This window comes from Pyrus communis, chromosome 5 (assembly GCF_041283825.1).
Source record: "Pyrus communis isolate YQ-2024b chromosome 5, ASM4128382v1, whole genome shotgun sequence".
NCBI classification, from domain to species: Eukaryota; Viridiplantae; Streptophyta; class Magnoliopsida; order Rosales; family Rosaceae; genus Pyrus; species Pyrus communis.
In genome coordinates, this window is record NC_142569.1 from 14,831,904 (window position 1) to 14,858,675 (window position 26,772).

The 26,772-nt window shown below is 37.2% G+C and overlaps 1 protein-coding gene and 1 pseudogene across 2 annotated transcripts; one reads left to right on the top strand and one right to left on the bottom strand.

The window, feature by feature from the left end:
• The first annotated feature begins 8,661 nt into the window (after positions 1-8,661).
• On the top strand, positions 8,662-12,671 carry LOC137727147 (disease resistance-like protein DSC1). The gene is made up of 4 exons (XM_068466085.2): positions 8,662-9,721; positions 9,858-10,953; positions 11,186-11,461; positions 11,566-12,671. Exons 1-4 carry the CDS (start codon positions 9,090-9,092, stop codon positions 12,577-12,579), a joined length of 3,018 nt encoding a protein of 1,005 aa, XP_068322186.1. The 5' UTR covers positions 8,662-9,089; the 3' UTR covers positions 12,580-12,671.
• A 252-nt stretch (positions 12,672-12,923) lies between these two features.
• On the bottom strand, positions 12,924-26,375 carry LOC137724848 (uncharacterized; annotated as a pseudogene). The gene is made up of 12 exons (XR_015962141.1): positions 26,199-26,375; positions 23,610-24,879; positions 22,752-22,974; positions 22,379-22,610; positions 21,919-21,993; positions 20,727-20,797; positions 20,540-20,639; positions 20,231-20,345; positions 16,404-16,472; positions 15,040-15,385; positions 14,823-14,952; positions 12,924-13,946 (listed from the first exon to the last, which is right to left on the bottom strand). The product of XR_015962141.1 is annotated as an uncharacterized LOC137724848 (transcript).
• Between the last annotated feature and the right edge of the window lie 397 nt (positions 26,376-26,772).

Consider the following 26,772-nt stretch of genomic DNA (forward strand, 5'->3'; position numbering starts at 1 on the left):
TTGGTTATCCTATCTTCTCTATGAGCTAGGTGTCTCTATACAGTTTCCTGTTCACCTTTACTGCGACAATCTCAGCGCCACCTACATGGCTGCCAACCCTGTCTTCCATGCTCGCACTCGTCACATTGAACTTGACTACCACTTCGTCCGTGAAAAGGTCACTGTTGGGAGTCATCGTGTATTTTTTGTGCCATCCGTCGATCAGCCAGCTGATGTTCTTACTAAAGCACTGCACAAGCCGCGTCACACCTTTCTTTGCTCCAAACTTGTCCAACCGAGGCCGTCCAGTTTGCGGGGGGGTGTTAGCAAGATTCCATCATCTCCACATATCTCTCCTCAATCCTCTTGATTGAGTTATATTTAGAATGATTGTATAGGGTTGACTTGGTGATTTCAATTGTAATTAATTATTGTATCAAATAGGTTCTATATATCTTGTAATTCAGGGAATGAATAAACAAGGGAAAATCATTGTTACATTACCTAACCATGCTTTTCCACCTTACATCACATTTCAATATTTTCAACCAATCTTTCCTTCAGAGTTTTCATATACTTTTGTATGGAAAAAAAAAAAAAAAAAAGGCTATAAATATTTTAATACTAGCCTGGGTTATTCAATTTACGGATGGAGATGCACTTGGACAATTACTGTTTACTAAAGGCAGTAATTGCTTGGGCAATTTGGGAGAGGAGGAGTTGATGAGACTGAATATATTTTCCTCTATTTAAGTGAGCTATGAAATGTATTGCTGGCTACCGGCACATTTTGGTGATTGTGGAATTTGTGTAATGTTGGTGATCCTTTGTTGCGTCCTGGGACCTTGTCACTGGTGTTGGTGATTGTTTGTTGCAAATTAGAGCATGAAGCTGTTGTATAATTTCTCATACAAATTGAATAATCTGATGTCCATCAATGTTTCATGAACCCCTACGGGCAGCCTTTAGTTAGCTTTTAAATGTTTTAACAAGATGATTCGGTCTCCTTGTTGTCTTGGCCTTTGGAGTTGGAATTGAACTTCAATTTCAAGGTTTTGCATGGCGGATTTAAAAACGCAAATGCTTTCGACTGGTTTTATCTTCAATTAAAAACTGACTTACACCCACCATAACATTCTACATTAATAACACACCAAGAAGAACGTCACCCAAATGCTACGGTAGTCCTTGTCGATATCAAATTGCATGATGAAATCGAGCAACATAGCTTGTAAATAAAGCGCGTAACCGCGTAAGGCAGGAAAGGGAGACCTATTGGCTACTGTGTTTTTGCCACTACCATGCACTTGTGACTTGCCCAGTCGTCAGCTAGCTTTTCTACAAGGTTCAGATGATGAGGTTCCTTTAATTTGTCTTTATGTGTCTGAACACTTCGAATTTTTGTTCGCGGAAGGTAGAGTTGGGTAATTTTTTTCATCATCTCTTTGATGCTTTTTTAGGAGAGGCTGTATGAAATACTTCAAAGCACAATAATATTTTTTTATAACTTAATAAGTCTCATTCATCTCAAATACTTCGTTCTCTATCTCCTTTTTTTTTGCTCACATAGGTTACTTCGTTCTCTATCTTTGATGTATTATTAAGCACTCGTTTCTTTCTCTTCTTTTGTACTTACAAGTTACAAGTCCATTGTTAGTGTCTAACTACACTGTGTTAAAGAGAAATACCTTAATTATAAAGGCAATCCACCACTTGTTTTTCTCGTAATTAGGTAAAGTCTAGTTCACCGAAGCTAATTTGTGAGGTGTGCATTTTCTATCTCAAGATTTACTCATTCATTTTCGAATGTTTTGGTGTGCTTTTATCTTTAATTAAAAAGTTGTGTGCATTTGGTATGCTACTATGATATTGAAAAAAATAACAAACTAATAAGTATGTGAACCGGATGCTACGATGACCCACTAGACGTAGGTTAACTGTATTTGTCAAGATTAAATTTTTGCTAACTAAAGTTGAAACTAGTGGAACTCTAGAAGGAACAATGAACTTTGTATGTAAGGACTTGAATTTGATTTCCTCATACGTGAACACGTATGTGTGAACGCATTGAATTTTTGTCTGTGGAAGGTAAGGTGCTTGAGTTGGGTAATTTGAGATTTTCTTCTTTTACTTTTTGTTATTTTTTATAATCATCTCTTTGATGATTTTCCTGGAGTATCCCGTGCACCATATAACTTTTGTAACTTTGTGCAAGCCAAGTGAACTAGTACAATTGACCTAGTCTCTGCGGACAACTACTCTCTCATACTTTGCTTGCTTCTCAGTTTCTGCCTCTCTGTCTTTGTGTGCAAGTTTACTATTCTAACGAATATATATATATATATATATATATATTTCCGAATCTTTTATGTCCAATACCAAACATATATTTCAACCAAAAATTCAAGTAGATTTGAGTAATATAAAAGATTGACGTGCCTTAACCGTGATCACACATCATAGAAGGGCACGAAGAGAGTATGGAAATAAGAGAGTAGACAATCCACCTCCTCTTACTTGGGCGAAAGCACATAATTTCAGGCATAGTTCTTATGACTTCTCAATAACCACAAAAATAGAGGTGACAAACCAACTCATTGAATTGTTAATAAGTAATCATTTAGATCCGTTTAATTTTCACTGTAATATGATGGTGAGATTACTAATGGTGATAATTGTGCAATACTCTCCATTATTTGTCACCTGTGCCCGGAAAGACAATTCTAAAATGTTAGCCAATCTCCACTAATGAACAACTATATTCTTTGCCCTCCAAAATTTTGTAGTGTGAAATCACTTGTGTTTTTTTTTTTTTTTAAATGAAAATTATAAAAATGTGCTGGAAATTTCTTGAAAGAAATTGGGCACTAACTAACTGAGAAAATTCAAAACTTTGTAAGTAAACTGCGTATAGGGAGGCCCCATCCCATGTGCCCCTTTTTCTACTCTTTTTTTTTTTTTTTTTTTTTTTTTTTTTTTTTTTGGGAAACAGCTCCTTTTTCTACTTTTGGTCATCACTCACTTTCCTGAATGAGTTTGAACTTTGTGCATGTAGTCAAAAGCTAGTTCAAGTAAATTCTGGTTAGTCTCTCTTTTTCTCTCTCTTCATTGGACTAGTATTTTGTTTACTTTTATTATTTTTTAATTTTCATCAAACAAGCAAAACATAAGTTTGAGCTCATTCGAAAATCGAGCTGTGCCAACCCACCAAAATATATATTTCGGTTTACAAACGAACCGAATAGAGCTGAGTTTTGAGCTTGAAAAATCATTCGACCAAGGTGCTTAAACATAACTTAGATGATGTTGTTCGCAAACAATTTACGATATTGTTTCTTCCATAAATTTTGTTTTTTGAACGAGTTGTAATCACAACGATGATACTCTAGGGATCTTAATGGACATGTTGTATAATACATGTATTTTGTAACATATTTAGAAAAATGTGAAAACAAAATACAATTTAAAGAAAAAAATCAAACGATGGCCTCAATTTAGTTATTGCACTCGCTGTGTTTCTTTCACAAACATGAATTATATATGAGAACAAAGTCGAATGTTTAATTTTCCTCTTCTCCAATATTGCTGGTAGAAAAAAACAAAAACCATGTAAACCATTTTGACAAAATAAAAAACAGCTTGGATAACCAGCAGCCTCGACCCCAGCCACCTCCTCCCCTCCCATTGCCAGCCTCCCCCTTTTATCTCTCTTCCTTCACTTTTCTCCTCAAATGCTTTAGATTAGTTTTTATCTTCAATTAATCAAGTATTGTCACCGTAACATTCAAAATTAATAATGCATAAGAAAGTGCGTGATCTAGATGCTACCGTAGCGTGTTTGTCCTTGTCGAAATGTAATTGCACTGGAATGCTCTGCTGATCAAAAGATGAAATCAGTGGATGGAGCAATGAAGTTAAATTTGTACATAAAGTGCGTAAGGCTGGGAAGGGGGGCCTATTAGCTACTGTGTGTTTGCCACTACCATGCACTTGTCACTTTCAGCTTTAATAAAAGTTATGAACCGATGGTGTTGCCTAATTTGCCTTTCTTCTTCATTTTTTTTTTCCTCTTTTCATCGTCCCTTTCGATTTTTTTTGGAGAGTTCTGTTTTTCTTGAATTTGTAAACTTCTGATGTTTCTTTGGAGTAAAATCTCTGCACTCCATTAACATTTTTCATATATTCTGACTATATTTTGCTCCATTTAGGAGCTATCAAGCACATTTTAATGATTGTGGAATTTGTAGAGATATTAAATCCGTATGTATCGTTTATTAGAATAGAAAAGACATATTTATGATATATCGAAAATAATTTCACGTTTTGTTGCAAGTTTTGGTGATTGTTTGTTGCGCTCTGGCACTTTATCATTGGTATTGATGATTGTTTGTTGCAAATTAGAGCATGAAGGTGCTATATAATTTCTCACAAATTGAATAATATGATGTCCATCAATTTTCACGAACCCTTACTGTTTTTAAAAGATGATTTCGGTCTTCCTGTTGTCTTGGCCTTTGGAGTTGAAAGTGAATTTTAATTTCAGGGTTTTGACCGTTAATTTAAAAAGGCAAAAACTTTCGATTGGTCTTATTTTCAATTAAAAACTTACTTACACTCACCGTGATATCCTAAATAAATAACACAGCATGCAGGTCACCTAAATGGTTAGGTAGTCCTTGTCGAGAATCTCGAGATCAAATTACATTGGCTACTGTGTGTTTGCCAGTACCATGCGCTTGTGACTTGTGAGCAGTCAGGGTAAGAACTGATGATGATGTTCCCCTTATTTGTCTTTTTCATGTGCCTTAACGCTTTGAATTTTTGTTCGGGGAAGGTAAGAGTGTTTGAGTTGGGTTTTTTTATAAGAAAATTAATGGAAAGAATTTGAAAATTTTTAATTTTAATTATAAGATAAAATAAATAATAAAGTGAATAATAACATGATTGATTTTTTTAATGTAAAAATATGATTTTTCGTTAAAATAAACAGTACCGGAAATTTTTTGTTAAAGTTCATTTTTTTTTATTTCATCATCTCTTTGATGATTTTCTAAAAAAGTCTGTATATGATATTTCGAAGCACCAGAAAATTCTCAAGTACTCGCTTCTTTCTATTCTTTTGTACTTACAAGTCCATTGTTAGTGCCTAAATACAACGGGTTGAAGAGAAATATCTTAACTATAAACGCAATTCACCACTTATTTTTCTTGTACTTGGGTAAATTGTAGTTCACCGAAGCCAATTTGGCATATGTGTGTTTTCTATCTCAAAGTTTGCTTGTTCATTTTGGAATGTTTTGGTTTGCTTCTTTCTTTAATGAAAGGGTTGTATACGTTCGGAACGCTACCGTGACATCCTGAGCTAATAATGAATTAACAGTACGTGACTTGGTTGCTACGATGGCCAACCGGCTGTAGGTTAGCTGTCTTTGTGAAGATTAAATTTCATTACTGTTCAAAGCTGAAAGCAGTGAAAGGAAAATAGAACTCAAGAAATCTAAACTCATGATGATGTGGCTTTAATTTGATTTTCTTCATATGTGTGAACGCATTGAATTTTTGTTCGCGGAAGGTAATTTGATCTCTTCTTTTTTTCGTCAATCTTTATTTTTGTAACCTTGTGCAAGTCAAGTCAACTAGTACAATTGATCTGGTTTGTACGGGCAACTAAATCCCTTGCTTGCTTCTCAGTTTCAACCTCTCTCTGTCTTTACTTAGTTTAGTTCTTAGAGATGGTGTTGGGCACGGTCCGGTTCTGCTTAAATTTTTTACTAACATCTTACAATTTGATTTAGTTTAATTTCGATTTGGTTCATACTGATTTACAACCAAAATTATTTATATATATATATATTTGTGTGTGTGTTTGATATGTTACATATTTGCAAAGGGGTGTGCTATACACACATCCTATTTTACTTCTCACACACCCCTTGATAATTTATGTTCGTTGATCTTCTTCAATTCATCTGATCCAACATCCGAAAATTAAAAAAGTGTGAAAAGTAAAATGGGATGTGTAGATATCACATCCCTTTGCAAATATGCTTATATATATATTTTTTATTTTATTTTATTTTTTCAAATCTTCTACTTCCAATATCAAACACATATTTAAAACACTAATTTAAGCAAATTTGAGTTCCCTCTAATAGATTTACAAGATTTTTTACTGGAAGAGAGAAAGTGTACATATAAATATAAATCCATGGATAAAAAACCTCAAGTCAAGACCAAAGTGTACATCCTAAACTAAACTAAAGTGTAAAATATTGGTTAATTGCTCCAATACTAGTTCAAAGAGTACAAAACACAATTTACATACATATACACACAATACACTTATAAATACTTGTAAATACATACATACATTCATAAAACTAATAAACTTAAATAAATATTTATACTTTTGGTCCAGTTCGATTTAAGCTGGTTCCTAGTGCTACAAAATAAGGACTGGAACCGGTTTGAGCTAGTCTGATTTAGTTCTTGACTCGATTTTGACTTTTTCAGTCAACACGGTTTTTTTCAATTTTTTTATTCGGTTGATTCGGTTTTCCGGTCCGCCGGTTTTTATGCCCACCCCTATCTAGATAGATAGCGAGAGAGAGAGATGGAGTGTATCATGACTCTCTCACTTAAGCCAAGGCACATAATTCCAGGTAGAGTTCTAGACTTTCTTATGACCTCTTGATAGCCTGAAAATAGAGATGACAAATCAACTCATTGAATTGTTAATGCGTAACCATAAAACCCTGTTTAGTTTGATTCACCATAATATGATGGTGAGATTGGTAGTGGTGAGGATTGTTTAATATCTTATTACACTGAAATTAAATAAAATAGGTATTAGACTCTTAATGGGTTGACTTGTGTGCTCGGAAAGACAATTCCAAATCTAAGGCAATCTTCACTAGTGAACAATTATATTCTTAGCCCTCCATAATCTTTTAGTGTGAAATTCACATGTTCTTTTTTATGAGAAATTACAAAAATGTACTGATAGTAAATGCTTGGAAATTTCTCTAAAGAGATTGAACACAAAGGAAAATTCAAAACTTTGTACGTAAAGCGTGTAAGGGGAGGCCCCATCCCATGTGCTCATTTTTCTACTTTTGTTGGTCTCTCACTCATTGATGTTTCTGAATGAGTTTGGATCTTTGAGCACGTGGTCAAAAGCCAGTTCAAGTAAATTCTGAATTTTCTCTCTTGCTTCATGAAAAATATCATTTTAAAAGAGTTTCTTTAATATTTATCTAATAAGAAATCTCTCTATAACTACTTCCTGGATCTAAAAACTAGAGAGTAGGTTTCTCTTCTCTTCCATTCACTCCACTCATCTCTAACTTTTCTCTTTATTTTTCTCTTTTTATAAAAAAAAATACCAATAACAAATGTTAACCTAACTTAATCATTACCGTTCAAATAAAAGAATAAAAAATGAAAGAAAAATTAAAAGAGGAGACAATCTTATTCCAAAAACTAGGGATCATGATCCTCTCTTAATCTAAGGATGAGGATTCTCATGACCAAGAGATATGGATCGTTGGATAAAAATTCAATGGTTATAATTATTATAATTTTAAAGGAACCCCCTATTCGTAACCGTTGAATAAAAATCTAATAGCCCACATTTCTTGATCAATAACAAATGTTAACCTAACTTAATCATTACCGTTCAAATAAAAGAATAAAAAATGAAAGAAAAATTAAAAGAGGAGACAATCTTATTCCAAAAACTAGGGATCATGATCCTCTCTTAATCTAAGGATGAAAATTCTCATGACCAAGAGATATGGATCGTTGGATAAAAATTCAATGGTTATAATTATTATAATTTTAAAGGAACCCCTTATTCGTAACCGTTGAATAAAAATCTAATAGCCCACATTTCTTGATCACGAGGAACCTCATCCTTAAATTAAGAGAGGATGCTGGTCTAAAAACCAGAGGCAAAAAAGTACAACGTGTTTATTAGTTTCAGAGGTGGGGACACCCGTACTGGCCATCGAGAAATTTTTAGGAGTGCCGGGTACACCAAAAAATTTTGGTGTACCCTCACTCATTAGAATTTGATTTTATTTATTTATTGAAAAATAAGTGAGGGTAGGGTCTACCATTATGAGTGAGGGTACACCAAAATTTTTTGGTGTACCCGGCACTCCTAAAAATTTCTCCTGGCCATCCAGGACTTTATGCCTAAACTAAAGTTCCTTCAACGTGCAAGTAAATGTACCAAGACAAATTTCAAATATCAATGGTTTATTATTTTGTTTATCATTTTTAAATTTTCGAATAGTGAATAGTGAAGAACTATATTTTTAGGATTCCATGATTTCGTAGTGTGCAATTCACATGTTTTAACTTTTTCTAGAAATTAGAAAAGGATACACAACAAAAATAGAAAGTGCTTGGAAATTTTATTAGAAGAAATTGGTCATTAACTAAATTACAAAATTGCGAATTTTGTACATAAAGAGAGTAAAGGGAAGCCACCTTTTATGACCATCGACCATTGAATTTGAATATCAGCTGACTTAAAAAAAATTTAATATACATTAATGTATGACACACATTGTTAAATTTAACGATTGAATATAAATGTACGCTGAATAAAATATGAGAGAATTTAACGTGCATATATGATATGCTTTGAAAACAATTTATATTTTACATTGTTGTATAGAGTGGACGACTGAGCTAACAGTGTCCACTAGCGCTAGGCAACTTCCTCGCATCAGGGGGGAGCTGGATTCATAAGGATATATTACGGGAAGATTTAACAAAGCACATTCGATATTGTTCGTTTTTAATAAAAAAATTATATTTATACTTTTTCTTGATACTATTTACTATATTTTAAAAAAAAAAATTCTTTAAGAGGAAAGTTTTTTTATAAACTTTTCGTTCGGTTTTCTTATATTATAACCTTTTATTCCGTTATATTTTATTGAAAGATGCCTGACAGAGTGTGTTGGGCTAATTTTCAATGACAAGTAGTACAATTTCAATTTTTGTATAGTTTTAGGTGTACTTATAGTTCAGATTCTCTTTCTAATCGAACACTCGCTTCGATCGCTTCATTTTCTTCTCCAGAGATAGATAGAGAGATGGGGTTGATTGGGTTCATTCAAGATTTCAACATCATCATCATCGCAATCGGGACTCTGTTGCACATGTTCTGCAAATTATTGACATTGTCTTCTTCTCCGTCTTCTGCGGCTGATTCTGATGTTGCTCATTCTACTGCTGTTGCTCATTCTGATATCCCCCAACGTCGAAAAAAGTATGATGTGTTTATCAGCTTCAGAGGTGAGGACACCCGCAATACTTTTACGAGCCATCTTTACGATGCCTTGCTTCAGAAGAAGATTGATACCTACATCGATAGGAGACTTGAGAGAGGAGAACAAATAGGACCTGCTCTTCGAAGGGCAATCCAGAAATCAAAGCTTTGGGTGATCATTTTTTCACAAAACTATGCTTCTTCCACATGGTGTTTGGATGAACTTGTGCATATACTTAAATGCAACAAAAGAGGCAACAGAAGAGCCGAGTCTGTGATACCCATTTTTTACCACACCGATCCATCAGATGTACGAAAACAACGAGGGAGTTATGCGGCTGCATTTGCTATACACGAAAAACGTTTCAAGGACAATATCGACAAGGTGCACAAGTGGAGGGGTGCTTTGACGGATGCAGCCAATGTAGCTGGGTTTCAACATTCAGAAAACACATGGTAACAAACTAATTCTTTAACCTGTATACAATTATAAATTTCTTTAAACTTGTGACGGTTTGATTTGTGCTAAGACTTTGTAAGGTATATTTAAGACTAACTATTGCTTTCCTTCATAATCATATATATATGCCAGGACGGATGCCGATTTAGTCAAGATAGTTGTTAAGGATATTTGGACCAAATTGAGTCGCCATTCATCCTGCAATTTAAAGGGCCTTGTTGGAATTGAAAGTCGCATCGAGCAGATCGAATCACTGTTAGGCATTCATTTAACGGACCATCTGATCACTGTAGGTATTTGGGGCATGGGTGGTATTGGCAAGACCACCCTTGCTAAAGCTGTATTTCGCAAACACTCTTCTAAATTCGAAGCCTCGTGTTTTCTTGAAAATGTTAGGGAGAGAGAACAAAAAGATGGGCTAAAACACTTGCAAAACAAACTTCTTGAAGAGTTATTTAAGGGTAATGAAGTGATGTCCATAGGAGTCAATTTTGTTAATGATATGCTCGGCCAGAAAAAGGTCCTCATTGTTATTGATGATGTGAGTGAGGCAATGCAAATAGTAGAGTTAGCTAGCCATCGTCTTCAGTATGGCACTGGAAGTAGAATCATTTTCACAAGTAGAGATAGGAGCATACTTAAGCACAATGTTGTAGAGGATCAGATCTACAAGGTTGAGGGATTAAAACCGAATGACGCTCTTAAGCTCTTCCGTTCGTATGCATTCAAGAATACCGGTACTTCTAAAATAGATTATGAGTTGGTTGATGGGGCGGTGGCTTATGCCGGAGGCGTTCCTTTAGCTCTTATACTTTTGGGGTCCTCATTCCTAAATTGCAAGAGCAAAGAAGCCTGGGAAAATGAATTGGACAAATTGAAACAATTTCCCAATGAAAATATCCTAAGAGTGTGGAGACCAAGTTATGACAGACTGACAAAAATTGATAAGAATATATTTTTGGATATAGCATGTTTTCATAAAAAGAAGAAGGTGAAAGAGGTAGAAAAAATGTTAGCTATCCATGGAGGCTTTCCAGCAACCCGAATTGGAGCTCTTGTTGATATGTCTCTCATATCAATTGACTCAAAATCGAAAACCATAGAGATGCTAGATTTGGTTGAAAGAATGGGAAGGGCAATTGTACGGGAGGAATGTATTGAAGATTCCAGTAAGCGGAGTAGGATGTTCAACGATGAGGATGCTTCTCATGTATTGGAATGTAATACGGTAAGAGTCAAATGCACTCAATTTTTTTTTCTCTTCTTTTAGATAACTTTTGAAGATAATGTAACAAAGTAAAACTCATTTGTAATAAAGAAGTTAGATATGATTTTTATTGTGTTAGGAAGTGTTTGGAATTCTTTTTTTTTTTTTTTTTTCTTCTTCTTCCAAATGTGCATTACATTTTAACATGTTGAAAGCATATACATTCACATTTAAACTTTCTTCTTATTGTCAGATAACTCCAAATGTTGAAGCCATATTGGTGAATTGGTCAAAGATTGAAGAGCGATCATTGACTTGTGCAAACTTCAAAGTGATGTCTAACCTAAGATTGCTAATTGTGGATAATTGCTACAAAATCACCACTCCTCTAGAACTTCCCGATTCTCTTAGTTATCTTTACTGGCCTAAATATCCACTGGAATCTTTGCCGTCAAAATTTTCTTCGAAAAATCTGGTTGAGCTTCATATGCCCAATAGCAAAGTTAAGAAGCTTTGGAAAAAAGACCAGGTATATTCTATTATATGCCCAATAGCAAAGTTAAGAAGTTCTTGTATCAAATCAAGTGTAGAAATTATATTAATTCTTTATATTTCTATTTACTCTTGATACAGAGACCTGTGAACTTACAAGTGATCGATCTATCAAACTCAAGAAATCTAACTAGAGTTCCAAATCTCTCTAGGAGTCGAAAACTTGTGAGCATAAATCTCAATGGTTGTTCCAGGTTGGTTGAAATTCCTGGGGGTATTCAACATCTTGACAAGCTGACTCATCTTGATCTTGGAGACTGCAGCAATCTCAAGTATCTTCCAAAGATGCCAGGAAATATTCAATACTTGGATTTACAAGGCAGTGGTATCAAGGAGTTGCCCAAATCAGTCTGGTCTAACAAAAACATTTCTTACTTGAAGTCCTTAGATTTAAGTAGAACAGCAGTTAAAGAGCTACACTCATCAATCGGGTCTTTCCCTGCTCTCAAAAGAATTCAACTGCAAGGTTGCGAAAGGCTTTTGAGTATTCCAGAGACCATCTGTAAGTTGAAATGTCTTGAGAAACTTGATCTCAAAGGTTGCTCTAGTTTTTCCAAATTCCCTGAAATCTTGGAGCCAATGGAACATTTGGTGTCTCTTAGTTTGGAAGGGACAGCTGTCGAAATGCTTCCTTCGTCATTTCGAAATCTAATTGGGCTTCAAACTTTAGACCTTAGTGGCTGCAAGCACCTCAAGGTTGTTGATAAAAGTATCTACCTTTTAACCAAACTTAAACGTCTCAACTTTAAAGCCTGTCGGGAACTTGAAAGATTGCCTTCCAGCTCTGAACGTTTTCCCTCTTTAGAAGTACTAGATCTCAGCGACAGCGGTATATTGGAAATCCCTGATGGTCTCGTTCGCTCAACCTCATTGAAACGTATGTATCTGTCTGGAACCAAGATTAGGAGCATACCTGCAAGCATCAAACAAGCTTCTCGGTTGTCTGAACTCAACATAGTCAACTGCAAGTGGCTTCAATCTTTGCCAGAACTCCCAATGCAATGTAATGTTGAAGCTGAAGGCTGCACGGCGCTGAAGAGAGTGGCAAGTTCAAGAAATAAGACTCACAAACAGGCAAGGCTCTTATTATTTTAGTATTGTTTTTACATTATAAAGCACAATGTTGTGGACAAGTGTGTGTAATGTCATATTTCTTATCTTTAACCAAGTCCAACAGCATCTTGAAATTCGCATTTGTATCAGACTGGAACATTAATTAACACACCAGGCCCAGGGTAACGTAGATGTCTTACAACCAAACGCAATAGTTTGAACATTCAACACCAAAAAAATACGTCATAGTTCGATGGCCGAGCTGCAATGAGCGAAAAAATTGAATGGCCCAATTGGACTAACACCGGCAAAACATTGTTCTTGTTTGAACCAAACAAAGGTCAGCAGAACAAATTTTATCAAGGGGGGTAAAAAATTACAGCAAATTAAGGCCGAAAAAAAGAAAGGCACAACCCCTGTTTAATAATACAATCATCAAAATTGTAACAATGTTAAAACTATAGGGGTCTTCGCTTCAATAGGACTAGGAACATTCCAAAATTACGGAGAAAAAAATTATAAGCTAAAGGAAAAAAGAATGAAAACAAAGCAAGATGCATACACATAGAAATGAAATACAAAAGACACATTACAAGTAGAGCTATTTCAAAGCATAAAACATGGCCACGGCCCGTAACACCCACGATAAAAAGGCTCGAAACGGCGAATAGCAGACACAAAAACGAAGCAGAGCAATTACCTGGCTAAAATGCACTCCAATGATCAGAGTCTTTTCTCGAAGTCTCCAGTGACGTCTGAAAAGGCCTTGAAGGCCCAAATGGGTCCGAGTCTCTTCTCGGAGTTTGATCGTCGAATGATGTCCTAAATGGAGAGGACCCAAATGCGTCCGAGTCTCCTCTTGGAGTTTGACTGTCGAATGATGTCCTAACTGGCGCTGCTGAAGACCCGAAAAATTCTGATTCTCTTCTTGGAGTTTGATTGCCTAATGACGTCTGAAATGGATTTGAAGATCTGAAGGGATCCGAGTCTCTTCTTGGAGTTTAACTGTCCAGCGATGACCTAAATGGCGCCGAAGAGCCAAAAGGGTCCGGGATGTCATCAAATGTAGGAAAACAATGACCCTGATCAAAATCTCTACTGCTGCTCATAGAATCAAATCTTCCAAGTGTTTCTGGTTGACGAAAAAATCCAGTATCTTGTGTGCTTCTGAACGAATCAAACCTAGAGAAGGTGTCAAATGAAGGTTCTGAATTATCCTTGTACCTTGGCGGTGAATATCCTGAATTGAAGGCTGAGAGTGGTGTGCTTGGAGCAGAATCGTCGAAAGTAAAAGGGCGGCTCTTCTAGGAAAAGCCACCTCCTTGTGATGACCCAGTCCTGATAGGATAGAGGCCGAACTCCCCAGGGCCAGAAAAGTAGTGATCCTTATTACTCTCCTTATCCATATCCTACATCACATGATTAAGAGCAGTTACAGCACAATCCAGCATGCCAGCAATAACAACAAATATAAAACCACAAAAACAAAAAGCTTGAAAGTGCTACGTAAGCGACATGCTATTAGAAAAGAAAGCTGATTCACTTGAACCTAGAATCCATGCCCACTTGGAAGGTGCAAAATAAAGGAAAGTTTCCATTGACTACAAAATGTTAACAAGAACTGTTTCTAACATGACAATAATTGCTAGTTTTTTAACTTGAAATTTAACTTTCTTTTTTCCAGTCACTATTCTTAACAATGATTAATACATTGATTAACGTGGAACCCGTCAATATTTGATAAGTGTGCACAATATGGCACCATCTCTTGTCAATGTCAAGTTGTCAACACAAAAATGATCTTGACTAAGATTAACCAAGACCTAGGGTTTAAATCAGAGTCCCCTTCAATGTGCAATTAATTGCACCAAGAACAATCCCGCAACCCCTTCTTTTTATATCTACAGTGAACATAACTAAAATCAGGAAACTCGGTTTCGCCATACTTGGTTGAAAGACCCGTACTGCTAACTGATTTGCACGATGAAACCATCAGAATGGTGAAGATAGAAACTATTCAAATAATGTTAAAATTCCCAAAACCATCTTTAATAACTAAACAACTCAGCAAGCATTAGGACACTTGAGGCAAACTCTTAAAACAAGGATAAGTGGTCACCACCACAAACAACTAGGTGGTATTAACAGCAATCATGGAGCAAGATCCAGTCAGCATAAACACAAGGTCAACGAACTGAGTTCTAATAAATAAATACTGAATGCACTCTAAAATACAAAAAAAAAAAAAAAAAAAAAAAATTACTGAAAGTACAATATCGGCTTACCTTGGTGGTACTAATTGCATTGAAACCCCACACGGAGTCAACGTCATCATTAGTGTCAAATGTCCACCATGCTGGTTCATCGGAACCTTTGTCGCCAGAAAACATAGACCCAACACCCGCTTGATCATCACTGCGCATGAAAGTTTAGAATATCAGCAATTTTGCACGTATCAGGGTGACCTTAAATATGTAGAAAACTACAGATCTAGAACTATACCTTTGAGATTCCTTATTACAGGGTGAGGCGTCTGCGTCTGTTGTCTTTCCATCGTTAGAATCTGAAAATTCTCTAGATGGGCTTCCAACAGTACAGCTGGCAAATGGACTGTTCCGAGCACTTTTTGCTGACTCGTCCTCATTTTTATCATATGTTGCTCCATTTTCAACAACCTCGGCATCGGTACCTTGAGACTTTTCAGACTTAACATCAACTTTAGGTGAAGAAGCAGTTGTTGGACTCTCAACTTGGGGAGCTTTTTCTTTCTGAACTGATGATGATTTCTGTTTTGGAGGTGCCAAGACATTTGACACATCAAGAGTGAGCTCCTTGACACAAGTGAATCCTGACAATTAAACTTTTGAATCAATCACCTCGAATAGTTAAAAGTCCTAAACAGGTTGGCAAACCACAACCAGACGACAAAAACTACAAAAAGCAGGCAATATGATTCATTTACCACAATATGAAAAGGTAAAAGGAATCTAAGTGCTACAAGAAATTTATAATCTCAGAGACAATACTGTAATAGGGAGAAGTATGGAGACTGGTGGAACCTTGGAGAGGATAGAAACCATCCCTAACAGGGCCGTGCAAAAGCATCTTCCTCGAAATGCAATCCTTGACAGTGGATCCATAAGGGTCAAGAGTCAATGAACAGTTATTATCCTTAAGAAACTGATAAGCAGACAGGAGATTATGTTTCATGAAAGGAACATGTAAAACATTGCTCAGTTTAAAGGAATTATGAGGAGCAAATAGTTTGTATCGGCGGAAAATGGGAGCAAATAGTGCTCGCCATGACAGATAGTTGGATCATTTCAGCTTGATCGGCACCATACTGCCAATGTTGTGAATCGTAAGAGAGGTATACGAGTTCAGAGTACTGGGATTAGAGGAAGAATTAGGGTTTTGGACCGAAGGAGAGATGATCGGAGAAGACGATCCAGTTGGTGGCGAGTCAAATTGAGCAGCCATATCTTGAACAGATCAAGATTCAAGAGAGATCGAAGACAAAAACTCAAAGAATCAGAGAGAATCGATCAAGAAGCGATCGATTTGTCGAGCGGAAGAGAAGGTCGGTGCTAGGAAGCAGAATGGCGTGATACCATATAGAAACAGAAAGTTTTCTCTGTAAGTTTTCTGATTGTATTGAATAATTAATCAGTTACACAGATGTGAATAAATATAGCCTTAGCTGCCTTAGGCTAGTTACAAGAATACCCTCAACTAGCTTAATTAATTACAGTAACTAACAGAACTAAGTACATTTAGCTTTATCAGACTATTTAACAGTAATTACATTGGATGACTTATCACTCTCCCTATTATACTGGACCTATAATAACTCATTTTTGGCATACCTTCATCTTCAAATTTATCCCAATCCTCATCCCAGTCAGCAGCTCCTTCTTGGATGCCAAGTTGCCAGCCTATATGAAAATAAAATAAAATTTCAGATAACAAAATGCAACATAGTACAAATACCGCAGTAGTGAACAATAACAAAAAAGAAAATGATACATTCATGAAAGTTACACAGAATACGAATATTGATAATCAAACAAACCAAAGTGATTATGTCACGCCCCGATCCCAACATACGTCCAGGATCAACACGTGACGTCACCAAGTATCCGTATCTCTAACATACCCCGCCTTCAAGATATCTACAAAGCATAACTCAAGATTTGAATTGCATAGTAATTTTAGTATACTTTATGGCTGCATATAACCTCCTTGCTGGACTGCCTACGTACCTTTAATAGGGATCAAGCCGTTTGTAGTTCACCATCTATTAAACTTTGAACTTTTTTAAAACATTTCTAGCAGAAAACATAAAGTACCACACTACACATCAACCATAAGCCAAACAACAATTGTGATTTTGCCATGCACACAAGTATGCTTTCCAACACTATTCCACAATCACATCAATCAGTAACACCAACTATGCACTAAGATGCAGGGCTAGAGTGACAGTTCGGCCAAAGCCTACATCTCTGAAGAATGGGATTTCTGACCACTCAACAAAATCCAACAGCATCGAGCTTCGAACTACTCAACGTAACCAAAATACCAAGGGGGATTCCGAACCATTCAACGAAATCGAAACCAGGATACGATTCCGGACCACTCAATGGAATCATGAAGTAGAAGGGATTCCAAACCTCTCAACGAAATTCGAGTGAATACGATTCCGGACCACTCAACAGAATCGCGGAGTACAATGAATATTAGACCGCTCAATGAAATTTAAGGCAAGATACAATTCCGGACCACTTAACGGAATCGTAGAGCATGAGGGATTCCAGACCTCTCAACGGAATCCAGACAGAGCAGGGAACCGGACCACTCAACGGAACCCCAGCAGAAACCCAGTTTCGGATCACTCAACGAAACCGAGCTGAAGGCCACGAACATATCAACGGCTCGAAGAAACAAAACATGAACCAAGTGCTCAATTTACAAAGGCTGAACGAAATGAAACAAAGCACAACTACTAAATTTAGAATAGATCAGCGAAGTGAGAAATGAAACAATGAAATAGAATATGAAACAAGCCTCGAAGCAACAAACCCCATGGTAATGGGTTAACGGTCCACTACTAGCCCTCACATTTGATCACATCATACCAAACATGCAAATCAAACCACATTTCAAATATACACGTCAAATCACATTTCACAAATATTTCCAATCCACAAATCGATTCACATTTCAATAGAAAATCACATTTATAAAAGTGATATTCACAAATGATAATAAATACAAAATTAGGATAATAACTATATCCCTATGTTATAGTCCCTCACCGAGATAGGCCCACACAGCTTCACTGTGTCTCATCACCCCTAGTATGCGTATGGTCCCCCACTGCGGATAAACCAAGCAAAACCCTAGACATAATCTAAGCGTGCATGCAGTGATCACCCATCGCAGATATACCAAGTATGATCACCCCTGAAATACATATGGTCCCCCATTACAGATATACCAAGCAGGACCAGATCCTAACTGTAGGTAGTGATCACCCATCATGGATATACCAAGCATGATCACTCCTAGAATGCATATGGTCCCCCATCGCGGATTTAACAAGCAGGACCATCCATGTACCACTGCTATATGGTGTAGTAAATTCAACACACAACCTGCCTCTACCTCAACCTCCATGAGTTACAACGTAGGCACATACATTATCAACTTCTCATGGTCACTAACTAATATGTCACACAAGCATATAAGTTCTACATGATACTTCTAATGGGATTCTAGGATCACATTGTCATGACAGTTATCATTCATATTATCAAGAAGATAAATAAACACATATATCACAATAAGACGTCCCATACACGTAAACCGATGTAATATTATCTAAGATAACTCAATAACCAATATAGGCCCCCTAAACCCTATTTGGTCTTTAGTAATACTAATTTTAGTATTTAAAACGATTCAAGACATGTTGACCAAAAGTCAACTCTCAGTCAATGGTGAGGTCTATAACCCTACGTAATTTGATCGGAAACATCCGTCCATCAGATTTCTGATCCGCAACTTCCTAAGGTCCTCATTATGCTCCTTGAACAACATACTAAAATTTAATCACGATCCGATGGTCGGATCTCCGCCAATCACAATTTCAAGTAGCGGTTAACGTTTCGTTTTACACCTTGAAAATTCAATTTGGGAAGATCCGTACGTCGGATTCCTGATCCGTCAGTTTCTAATGTCCTCAAATATTACGTACTATAACATATTAAAATTTGGTAATGATCCAACGGTCGGATCGTCAATTCATATAATGATCAAGTGGCATAATATTCAATACTAGGTTCAAACTATCGAATCACTTCAAACTGATATCAAATCTGAAATCAGAACATCAAATTTAACTTAAAAAGATAGCGTCGGCCCACTGGTCACACGCCACCGCGGGTGGCAGTTTCCAACAAGCAGAAACCCAATTTTCTGATTAACTCTAAAAATTACTAAATTTTACACGCATGTAGATCTCAATGAGAGGAACAATTTTCATTCCTGGGCTGAAGTCCAATTCGGCCAGGACACACCTCAAATCACCCTCGATCCGCCGGAAACCTTAGAATTAGGTGTTCTTGATTCGACTCCAAACAAGCTCCGACGCCTCAACCCACCCCTGGGCTTTGTCCTAGACTTAAGAGAAGTTGAAAATGGGTGGTGGACAGCAGTGAGGCTTTTGGAATCGACCAATCACTGCCCTTAAACCCGTTGCACTCACTGTGTGGGTTTCACAAAATCAAGGCCAAAAACTCTCAGATTTTTTGTGGAAGTGGGAGAATAAAGGTCGAGGTGGAGTGTACAAGTGACAGCTGAGGGGAATTCGCCGAAAAAACTAACAAAAATCGACGGAAACCATCGTCAGGAAACTGGTCAAAATCGGGTTTGATACGAGTCGAAGAGATGATCCGCATTGGGTGGTTTTTCTCTCCGTCTTTTCCCCTCCTTACTATCCCCCCTCATTGGGCAGTTTCCCCCTTCTTTCTCTCCTCTTCATTCCATCCTAGCCACACAGGTGGCACCAGATCACAATTCCAACAAATCTGGAGCCTTCCAGATTAATAATTAAATGACCATTACGCCTCTAACTTCATTCGTTTATAACTCATTCGTTATAACTCCAAATTACACTCCGTTTGCGCCCACGTGTTCGTGTCGACACTTACTATCCAAATTTGTAAAGAAATCTGAAAAATCATGAAAGGATGAAATACGTTTTTGAAATTTCCGTTTAGTTCATTAAGGGTATTTTCGTCATTTTACTTATCGAAAAAAAATTATACGCCACAAATACAAACGCGTCTAAACTACAAATAAACATACTAAATACGACATACGTAATTTTAAACAATGAAATCCAGGTACAGGATTTCATAGAATAGGAAAAGATTACAATAGTGAAAATAAGGGTTTCTGTGTAGGATACTGATAATTTAGCAACAGAATGACTTTCGGCTTCTAGAAAGGCAATGCTATTAATAAATTGAAATAATTTGACTACCCAAAACAAAAGTATATCCAAAAACAATGTGTTCTATGTACAATCCATCAGATAGTTTGATAAAGAATAAGCTAATGCAAGTACTCTTATCATTATATATAATATTCTTAGATTCCCAAGAAATTAGCTACGAGATCAACTTACCAAAGGGAAGCTCAGTTAATGTTGTAGGCTTTCCGCGTAATCCGTACTTCTTGCAGCGCTCATTGAGAGTTTTCACAAGCCCATCACGATCTAAATGGATGCGATCAACATGATCCTGAAAATTTCAGATGGAAATGTTCTAAATGGATGCGATCAACACGATCCTGAAAATTTCAAATGCACAGGCAATTATGACTCAGATCTAACAAAACAAACAGCAAGCATTTGACACCTTGATCTTCGAATGAGCAAAAGCAAATACACATGGGGTCACTAATTGTCCACAAATTTATATGTGGTGAAATGTACCTGTAAATCACGAAACATGGTTTCTTCAATAGTCAACTTGGAAGCTACATCTCCAACTTGTTTGTATTTCTCTTCATATTTCTTAGCCAGGGACTCAGCCTAGATTCATGTAGTATTCATTAAGCCAAGACAGTAGGTAAAGATTAATGTAAATATATGCTTAGTCTCAAGTATCCAACAGCATAATTCACGTCTACCAGCAAATGCCCTTTCTGCGATCTCATTGAGGCAATTGTCGCATCTGCTCTTTTACAAAACCTTATACCAATAAGAAAATATATTACAGCAAATATAACAAGGTATACATCATAGTTTCAACACCACACCCTATACATGTGAGACTTAAAATAAAGCACCAGCATTCACAATTATGCAGAATCAGCATTCAAAAACTGGAAGTTAAAAACATCATTTCCTTATGCTAGTAGGTAGATAAAAAATTATTACATTTTTGAGTCAAATGCATTCTAAAATATTCTGAGCCTAAAGGAAGATAAAATTATCTTGTAAGAATGTGGTCTTTATTTACACACATGATAAAATATTCCCATCCCCCAGTTCCCCATTCAACCAAATTTGGATCTTTATTTCATCACCATTATGGTGCACACAAAGGAATGCTTCAATTGCCTACCAAAGCTCCTCAACACAATTTTATTCAAACATTGAAATCTCTTCGGCTAAGTTGTCCCCACCTTAAAACGGGCAACAATGAAAACTAGACTACATGAACAATTCAATTTCTTCCTACATACAGGACCTTCAACATAGAATATCCAAAAACAGCATCTTTCCAATCAAAGAACATGGCTAAGAAATATGGATCATGAAATTGAGAAAATACTGAGCCAACGCGGTGAACAAAATCTAACGTCATTCCATAACTACTCCTTGCCCAAATATATAGTTTTCAAAACCCTCGTGTTTCTCTCAACCAAGAAACCCCAATAAATTGCTGGCATACTGCACCCTCACAAAAGCCTTCATATCACCACCAAACTACATATGTACCCTGCAGGAATTACCCAGCTTACATTTCCTTCCCTACACAATCTCAGCCACACATATAAAGCTAGAGGACAATGATAAAACACGTGATCTGCACTTTCTCTCAAGAGTACTTGTCAATTCAAGAATCAATACTAATTCAGACCACAAACATCCAATTGTTCAAAAAAGCATCTTAAACCACTGCAAAGATCAAATACTAAGAAGTCTGCAGATTATTTAAAAGCAACAAAGGATTAGGACGTCCAAAAATCTATCAATCGAGAACAGTTATATTCAAATGCAAAAATTAAAACTACTGTCGAATGTTCAATATGCACAACCAATGGCATACAAGAAAGAAAGGGCAGAAAAGAACACGAGATACTCACAAGTTCCTGCATTTTGACCCAGAAGTATTCAATTTTCTCTCTAGCATACAAAATTTCTTTCTCCAGTTCTTCTACCTGCAAAGAACAAATGGAATCGCATCAAAAGGTTGAGGAAAAACAAGCTGAAAATGGAACAAAACAGCTATAAAGTATAATAAATGCTGTATTAAAAAGAAAGTATAATGAATGCCATGCACTAAAAACATGTGGAATGCCAATCATTAAAATTACTAATATCAAAGAACTGATCATGAACTTCAAAACCCTAAAAGCCTCCCTACTTAAACTTGATCACGATCTTTCCCATGGAAACGAGCAATATTAAGAGCAAAGTAAAACTCACAATCACAAGAATTCCAAGCCTTTGGGATATTTGTTATGGTTTGACATTTATCAGAATGTAACATGCACACATCTGCTGAAGCTGAAAAAATTGGGGAAACATTAAAGTTCTAAGTACCTTTTTATCAGCTTCGGTTGCTTCTTTGATCTTTGAATTCAGCGAGTTACCTTCCACTGTACTCAGTTGATTTACAAGATGTTTCTCCAATTCTGGTACTCTGGGTTTCTGCTGATTGGCCTGCTGCCTTTCCACAGCATGAGAAGGAGCAACTGGCTTTGGTGGCCTTCCTCCAGCTGGGGGCGCATGTGCCGAGCACCAGGACCAGGCATCGGCTGCTGTTGTTGAAAGCCTTTGAAAGTGAAAAATAAGAAACTATTGTCCATCAAAGAAAGACTGTATGGTTTTAAAAAAACAAAAAAAAAAAAAAAAAAAAAAAAAAAAAAAGTAAAAAAAAAGTAAAAAAAAAGTGATTTGTTTTATGGATGAATACCAGACGCAGGTCTCCAGGCTACATTGCCAGTATTGGAGTAATTATTTGCAGGTTGGAAAATAAATATTGTATAAATCAAACATAACATTGCTTGGTAGCACTGCTGGAAGGGGGCGTCCCTCCCTAAACTGCTCCATCACATATAGCGCAACACAAAACTCCCTGACAGAAAGCATGCTATCGTTATCCTGATTGGATAAATCCCACACCTGCTTTAAAACCTCTGACAGAAGTAAACAGAGCATAAAGTTAAGAGTGGGGGAACTTATAGCTTCCAAAAGTTATGTTTGTGGTCATACTATATAGGCGCATAACTGTAACTATGGACTGTGTCCATGCCTGCACTATCAGCTCGAAGAAGTGCACTATATGAGCTTTTTAATACACCCTGAAATTTCACATGCAATAACAACGTTCTCTTTCAAGATAATGTGGCATGATGGGTAGTATTTATGGATGTTTGTATGTCAATTGTCGAGAAAAAAATTACTCCAATTCCAAATATAATTTTATATCTACCAAAATATCCATGGCATCAAGTAAGTTTTACATCAAAATACAAACATATCACAACGGTTGATGAGACGCAAGCTAAAAGATGCTTGATCTAGCCTGTTATGTTCAGGAATTCAAGCTAAATGTCACCAACTAAACATTGCCAATCCACCACCCGGAAGAGGAAACATAAACAACTTTAACTACGGGATAGGGATAGTACATGTTTTGCAAAGATGCATCAGTTTAGTTACAAGCTAACATACAAGAGAAACAAACAAAAGAAAAGAGCTTCAATAACCACATGGCACCTGTGCCTGTAAAACGCAAGCTAAAAGATGAATTCAAAGAAAAGAATACTACCTCTTGATAGTCCCCATTCAGAAATAGGTCGCGGGCTTGTTCACGAGTGAATTTCCCATCTCTATCTGTGTCAACTTTCACAAAAATATTGGTGTACTTTTGAACATCAGTTTGAGTTATCCTAGGCCATGACTTATGGGACTGACTAGAAGCAGAGTTCCCAGCTCCAGGTGAAACTCCAGTAGCACTAATCTGAGCTGAGACCTGGTTGTTTGCTTTTGCAAATGATTGGGCCGGCTGAGGCTGCCCACCAACCTGTGTACTTGGGCTAGCTGAAGACTGGGTCCCAGAAGATACTGGCACAATGGTTGATGAGGCGGGTACACTGCCAAGAGGAAAATTCTGCTTAGGTTGTCATGGGGTTGTAGAAAACACATCAACTCCAATAGATGAGTCAGGAGCAAAGCCATTCCCAGATATATTTGATGGTTTGGAATCCTTAGTCGGTGGTCCTGGTGGTCTGATCCCAGACCCTCCCTGTGGACCAGGTGGTAGGGAAGCTGTTGGTCCTGATGTTGCCTGCCCAAATACATCTTGTGTTGCAGAAGGAGTGATCCCCTTGTTTACAGCCTGCGAAGGTATCCCGGTCGTTGCTCCACTTGCCCTTCCACCAACCCAATCATTCGACATGGTTGAATTTTGTGGTTGAGGACCACCCACTGAACCTCCACTGGGAAAGCCTTGGGCAGCAACACCCTGTATGGGCTGGGAATCAGAACTAGATGGAGGCACTGGAGGCCTAATTAACTTGCCATCTTGAGAAATGAAATTTTGCTGGTTCACATTCACACTTGGAGGTAATCCCCTGAACCCAAGATTCTGGGAGGATGTTGAAGTAACAGCACTGCCCTGAGTCGCTGCTGGAGCAGAATTAAACTGAGATTGTATTTGTGGTCCCCGAACTCAAAATCTTGGGAGGATGTCTAAGTGACAGCACCACCCTGAGTGGCAGGTGCTGCTCCAAAAGAACTATACTGAGGTGGTACTTGTGGTCCCCTGAACCCAAGATTTTGCAAAGACATCGGAGTGACAGTACCACCCTGAGTGGCAGGTGCTACTGCAGCAGAATTGAACTGAGGGGCAGGAATCGCTGCAAGATTTATCTTGGGTGCAGGTATTTTAGCTTCAGCCAGGCCATATAATGCTGCCTTCACCATTTCTGGCATAAGTAAGTTCTCTCTTACTTTGTGCCACAGTGACAAGTCTAATGGCATTGTAAAACTCTGCCCGACCAAGGAATCCACTACCTCTGGTCTGCATGTGCCCATATCTGCCAATAAACATAAGCAACCAATATAAATTAGAACAGATCCAAACTTCTGTTAATAAAAGATACTGAGAAGGTGCATTCATATAATCAATATTTGACATATTATGCCCCCCATTATCATTTTATATGGAAATTCCTTCAGCAAAACAATATACAGCTTCAAGAACCTATTTGTTGATATGATCATAACCCAAGAACATTTCCCTTGTACGCTACAATCCTAACTGTTCCGTAGTCATCTTATGCTGCAGGTTTTCACTACTACATTATTGTAATGTAATAAACAATCCTTGGTCAATCCCTGTGTCATATAACACATTTCTAAAAACTCTCTACCTCACTGCTGTAGTATAAATCCTTCATCTACTTATCTTCTACCATTTGGACTTCACTTCTGCATTTAATCCAACGGTTAAAGTTAACTTTTAAAAGGGGCCCCTATTTTTAGCCGTTGGATCAAATTTCAAGGGTCCGGATCACTTGATTTGGTGGCTTTGGTGGGAGAGATCCGGAAAGGATCTCTTTCCCTTTATTTCATCACCAGTGTGGTGCATAAGAAGGAATGCTTTAATTGCCTACCAAAGCTCCTTAACAAAATTTTATTCAAGCACAATAATCTCTTCGGTTAAGAAGTCCCCACCTTAAAACGGACAACTATGAAAACTAGACTACATGAACAATACAAATTCTTCCTAAATACAGGACCTTCAACATAAATTAGAATATCCAAAAGGGAAGTGTTAATGGCACTCCAAAAATCTCATTCTACACTCCTCACAAGTGTATTTTTCTTTCCAAATATAGAAAGTTTGGAGCGTAGAATGAGATTTTTGGAGTGCTAATAACAATTCCCTATCCAAAAAACAGCATCTTTCCAATCAAAGAATATGGCCAAGAAATATAGATCATGAAATTGAGAAAATACTATGATCCTAACTAAGAACATTTCCCTTGTATGCTACAATCCTAACTATTCCGCAGCCATCTTATGCTGCAGGTTTTCAAAACTACACTATTGTAATGTAATAAACAATCCTTGGGCCAGATAACACATTTCTAAAATCTCCTTACCACCTAAGATCGAACAGATACACCAGAAAGTAAATTAATGACCTGATAACATAACTCTCTCAACCTCACTAATTGTAGTATAAATCCTTCGTCTAATTATTTTCTACCATTTGAACATCAATTACGCATTTATATTGATACGAAATAAAAATCTCAGCTTAGATCAGAGAATTACGACATCCCGAGCTCACATTAACCACTTTAGCTACAATTAGACTAAAAATTCAAAATATATATAGAGAGAGTACCAGCGCAAGGACCTGTTTGGGGAGACCGGAGCCCTGGAAGAAAGCGACGGCTTCATTGCCACTAATCCGACCATCGCATTCCAAATCGGCTCGTCAGAAATACGCATCGAAGAGATCCACATTGGCCGATTGATTCTGCGCTGACGCTATCGCCACCGTCGGATTGGGATTCGCAGAAGATCAGACCATGGAATCAATCGTGAGGAGCGCCAGGAAGAAGCAGAAAACCACGAATTCGGAGGACCACGATTTTGATGCCTCTACGGCGTGGCTCGGTTGCCCTTCTTCTCCGATTAGGAGGAAAATCAGACGACGCCGGATACACCGAGAGATGCCAATAGTTTTGAGGAAAAAAGCGATGGTCGTTAATCGACTTTTCCTTTTTATTTTTTGTGACAAAAAATGTGGTACTTCAAAACTGCCACTGTTTGTAATGAGCGCGGCCCATAAGTGTTAACCTCGACCAAATATGAAAGGTTGATGATTAGATCCGATGATGGCCTTGTTGGCAATACCATTTTCCAAGGGAGAAAGCAGATGTTTGTCTTCTTTTCACAGGGGTTCAAACTCACTG

Coding starts and splice junctions, on each gene's coding strand:
- LOC137727147 (XM_068466085.2), top strand. CDS start 9,090: ATGGGGTTGATTGGGTTCATTCAAGATTTCAACATCATCATCATCGCA. Junction 9,722..9,857: donor CAACATTCAGAAAACACATG/GTAACAAACTAA, acceptor TATATATGCCAG/GACGGATGCCGATTTAGTCA. Junction 10,954..11,185: donor ATGTATTGGAATGTAATACG/GTAAGAGTCAAA, acceptor TCTTATTGTCAG/ATAACTCCAAATGTTGAAGC.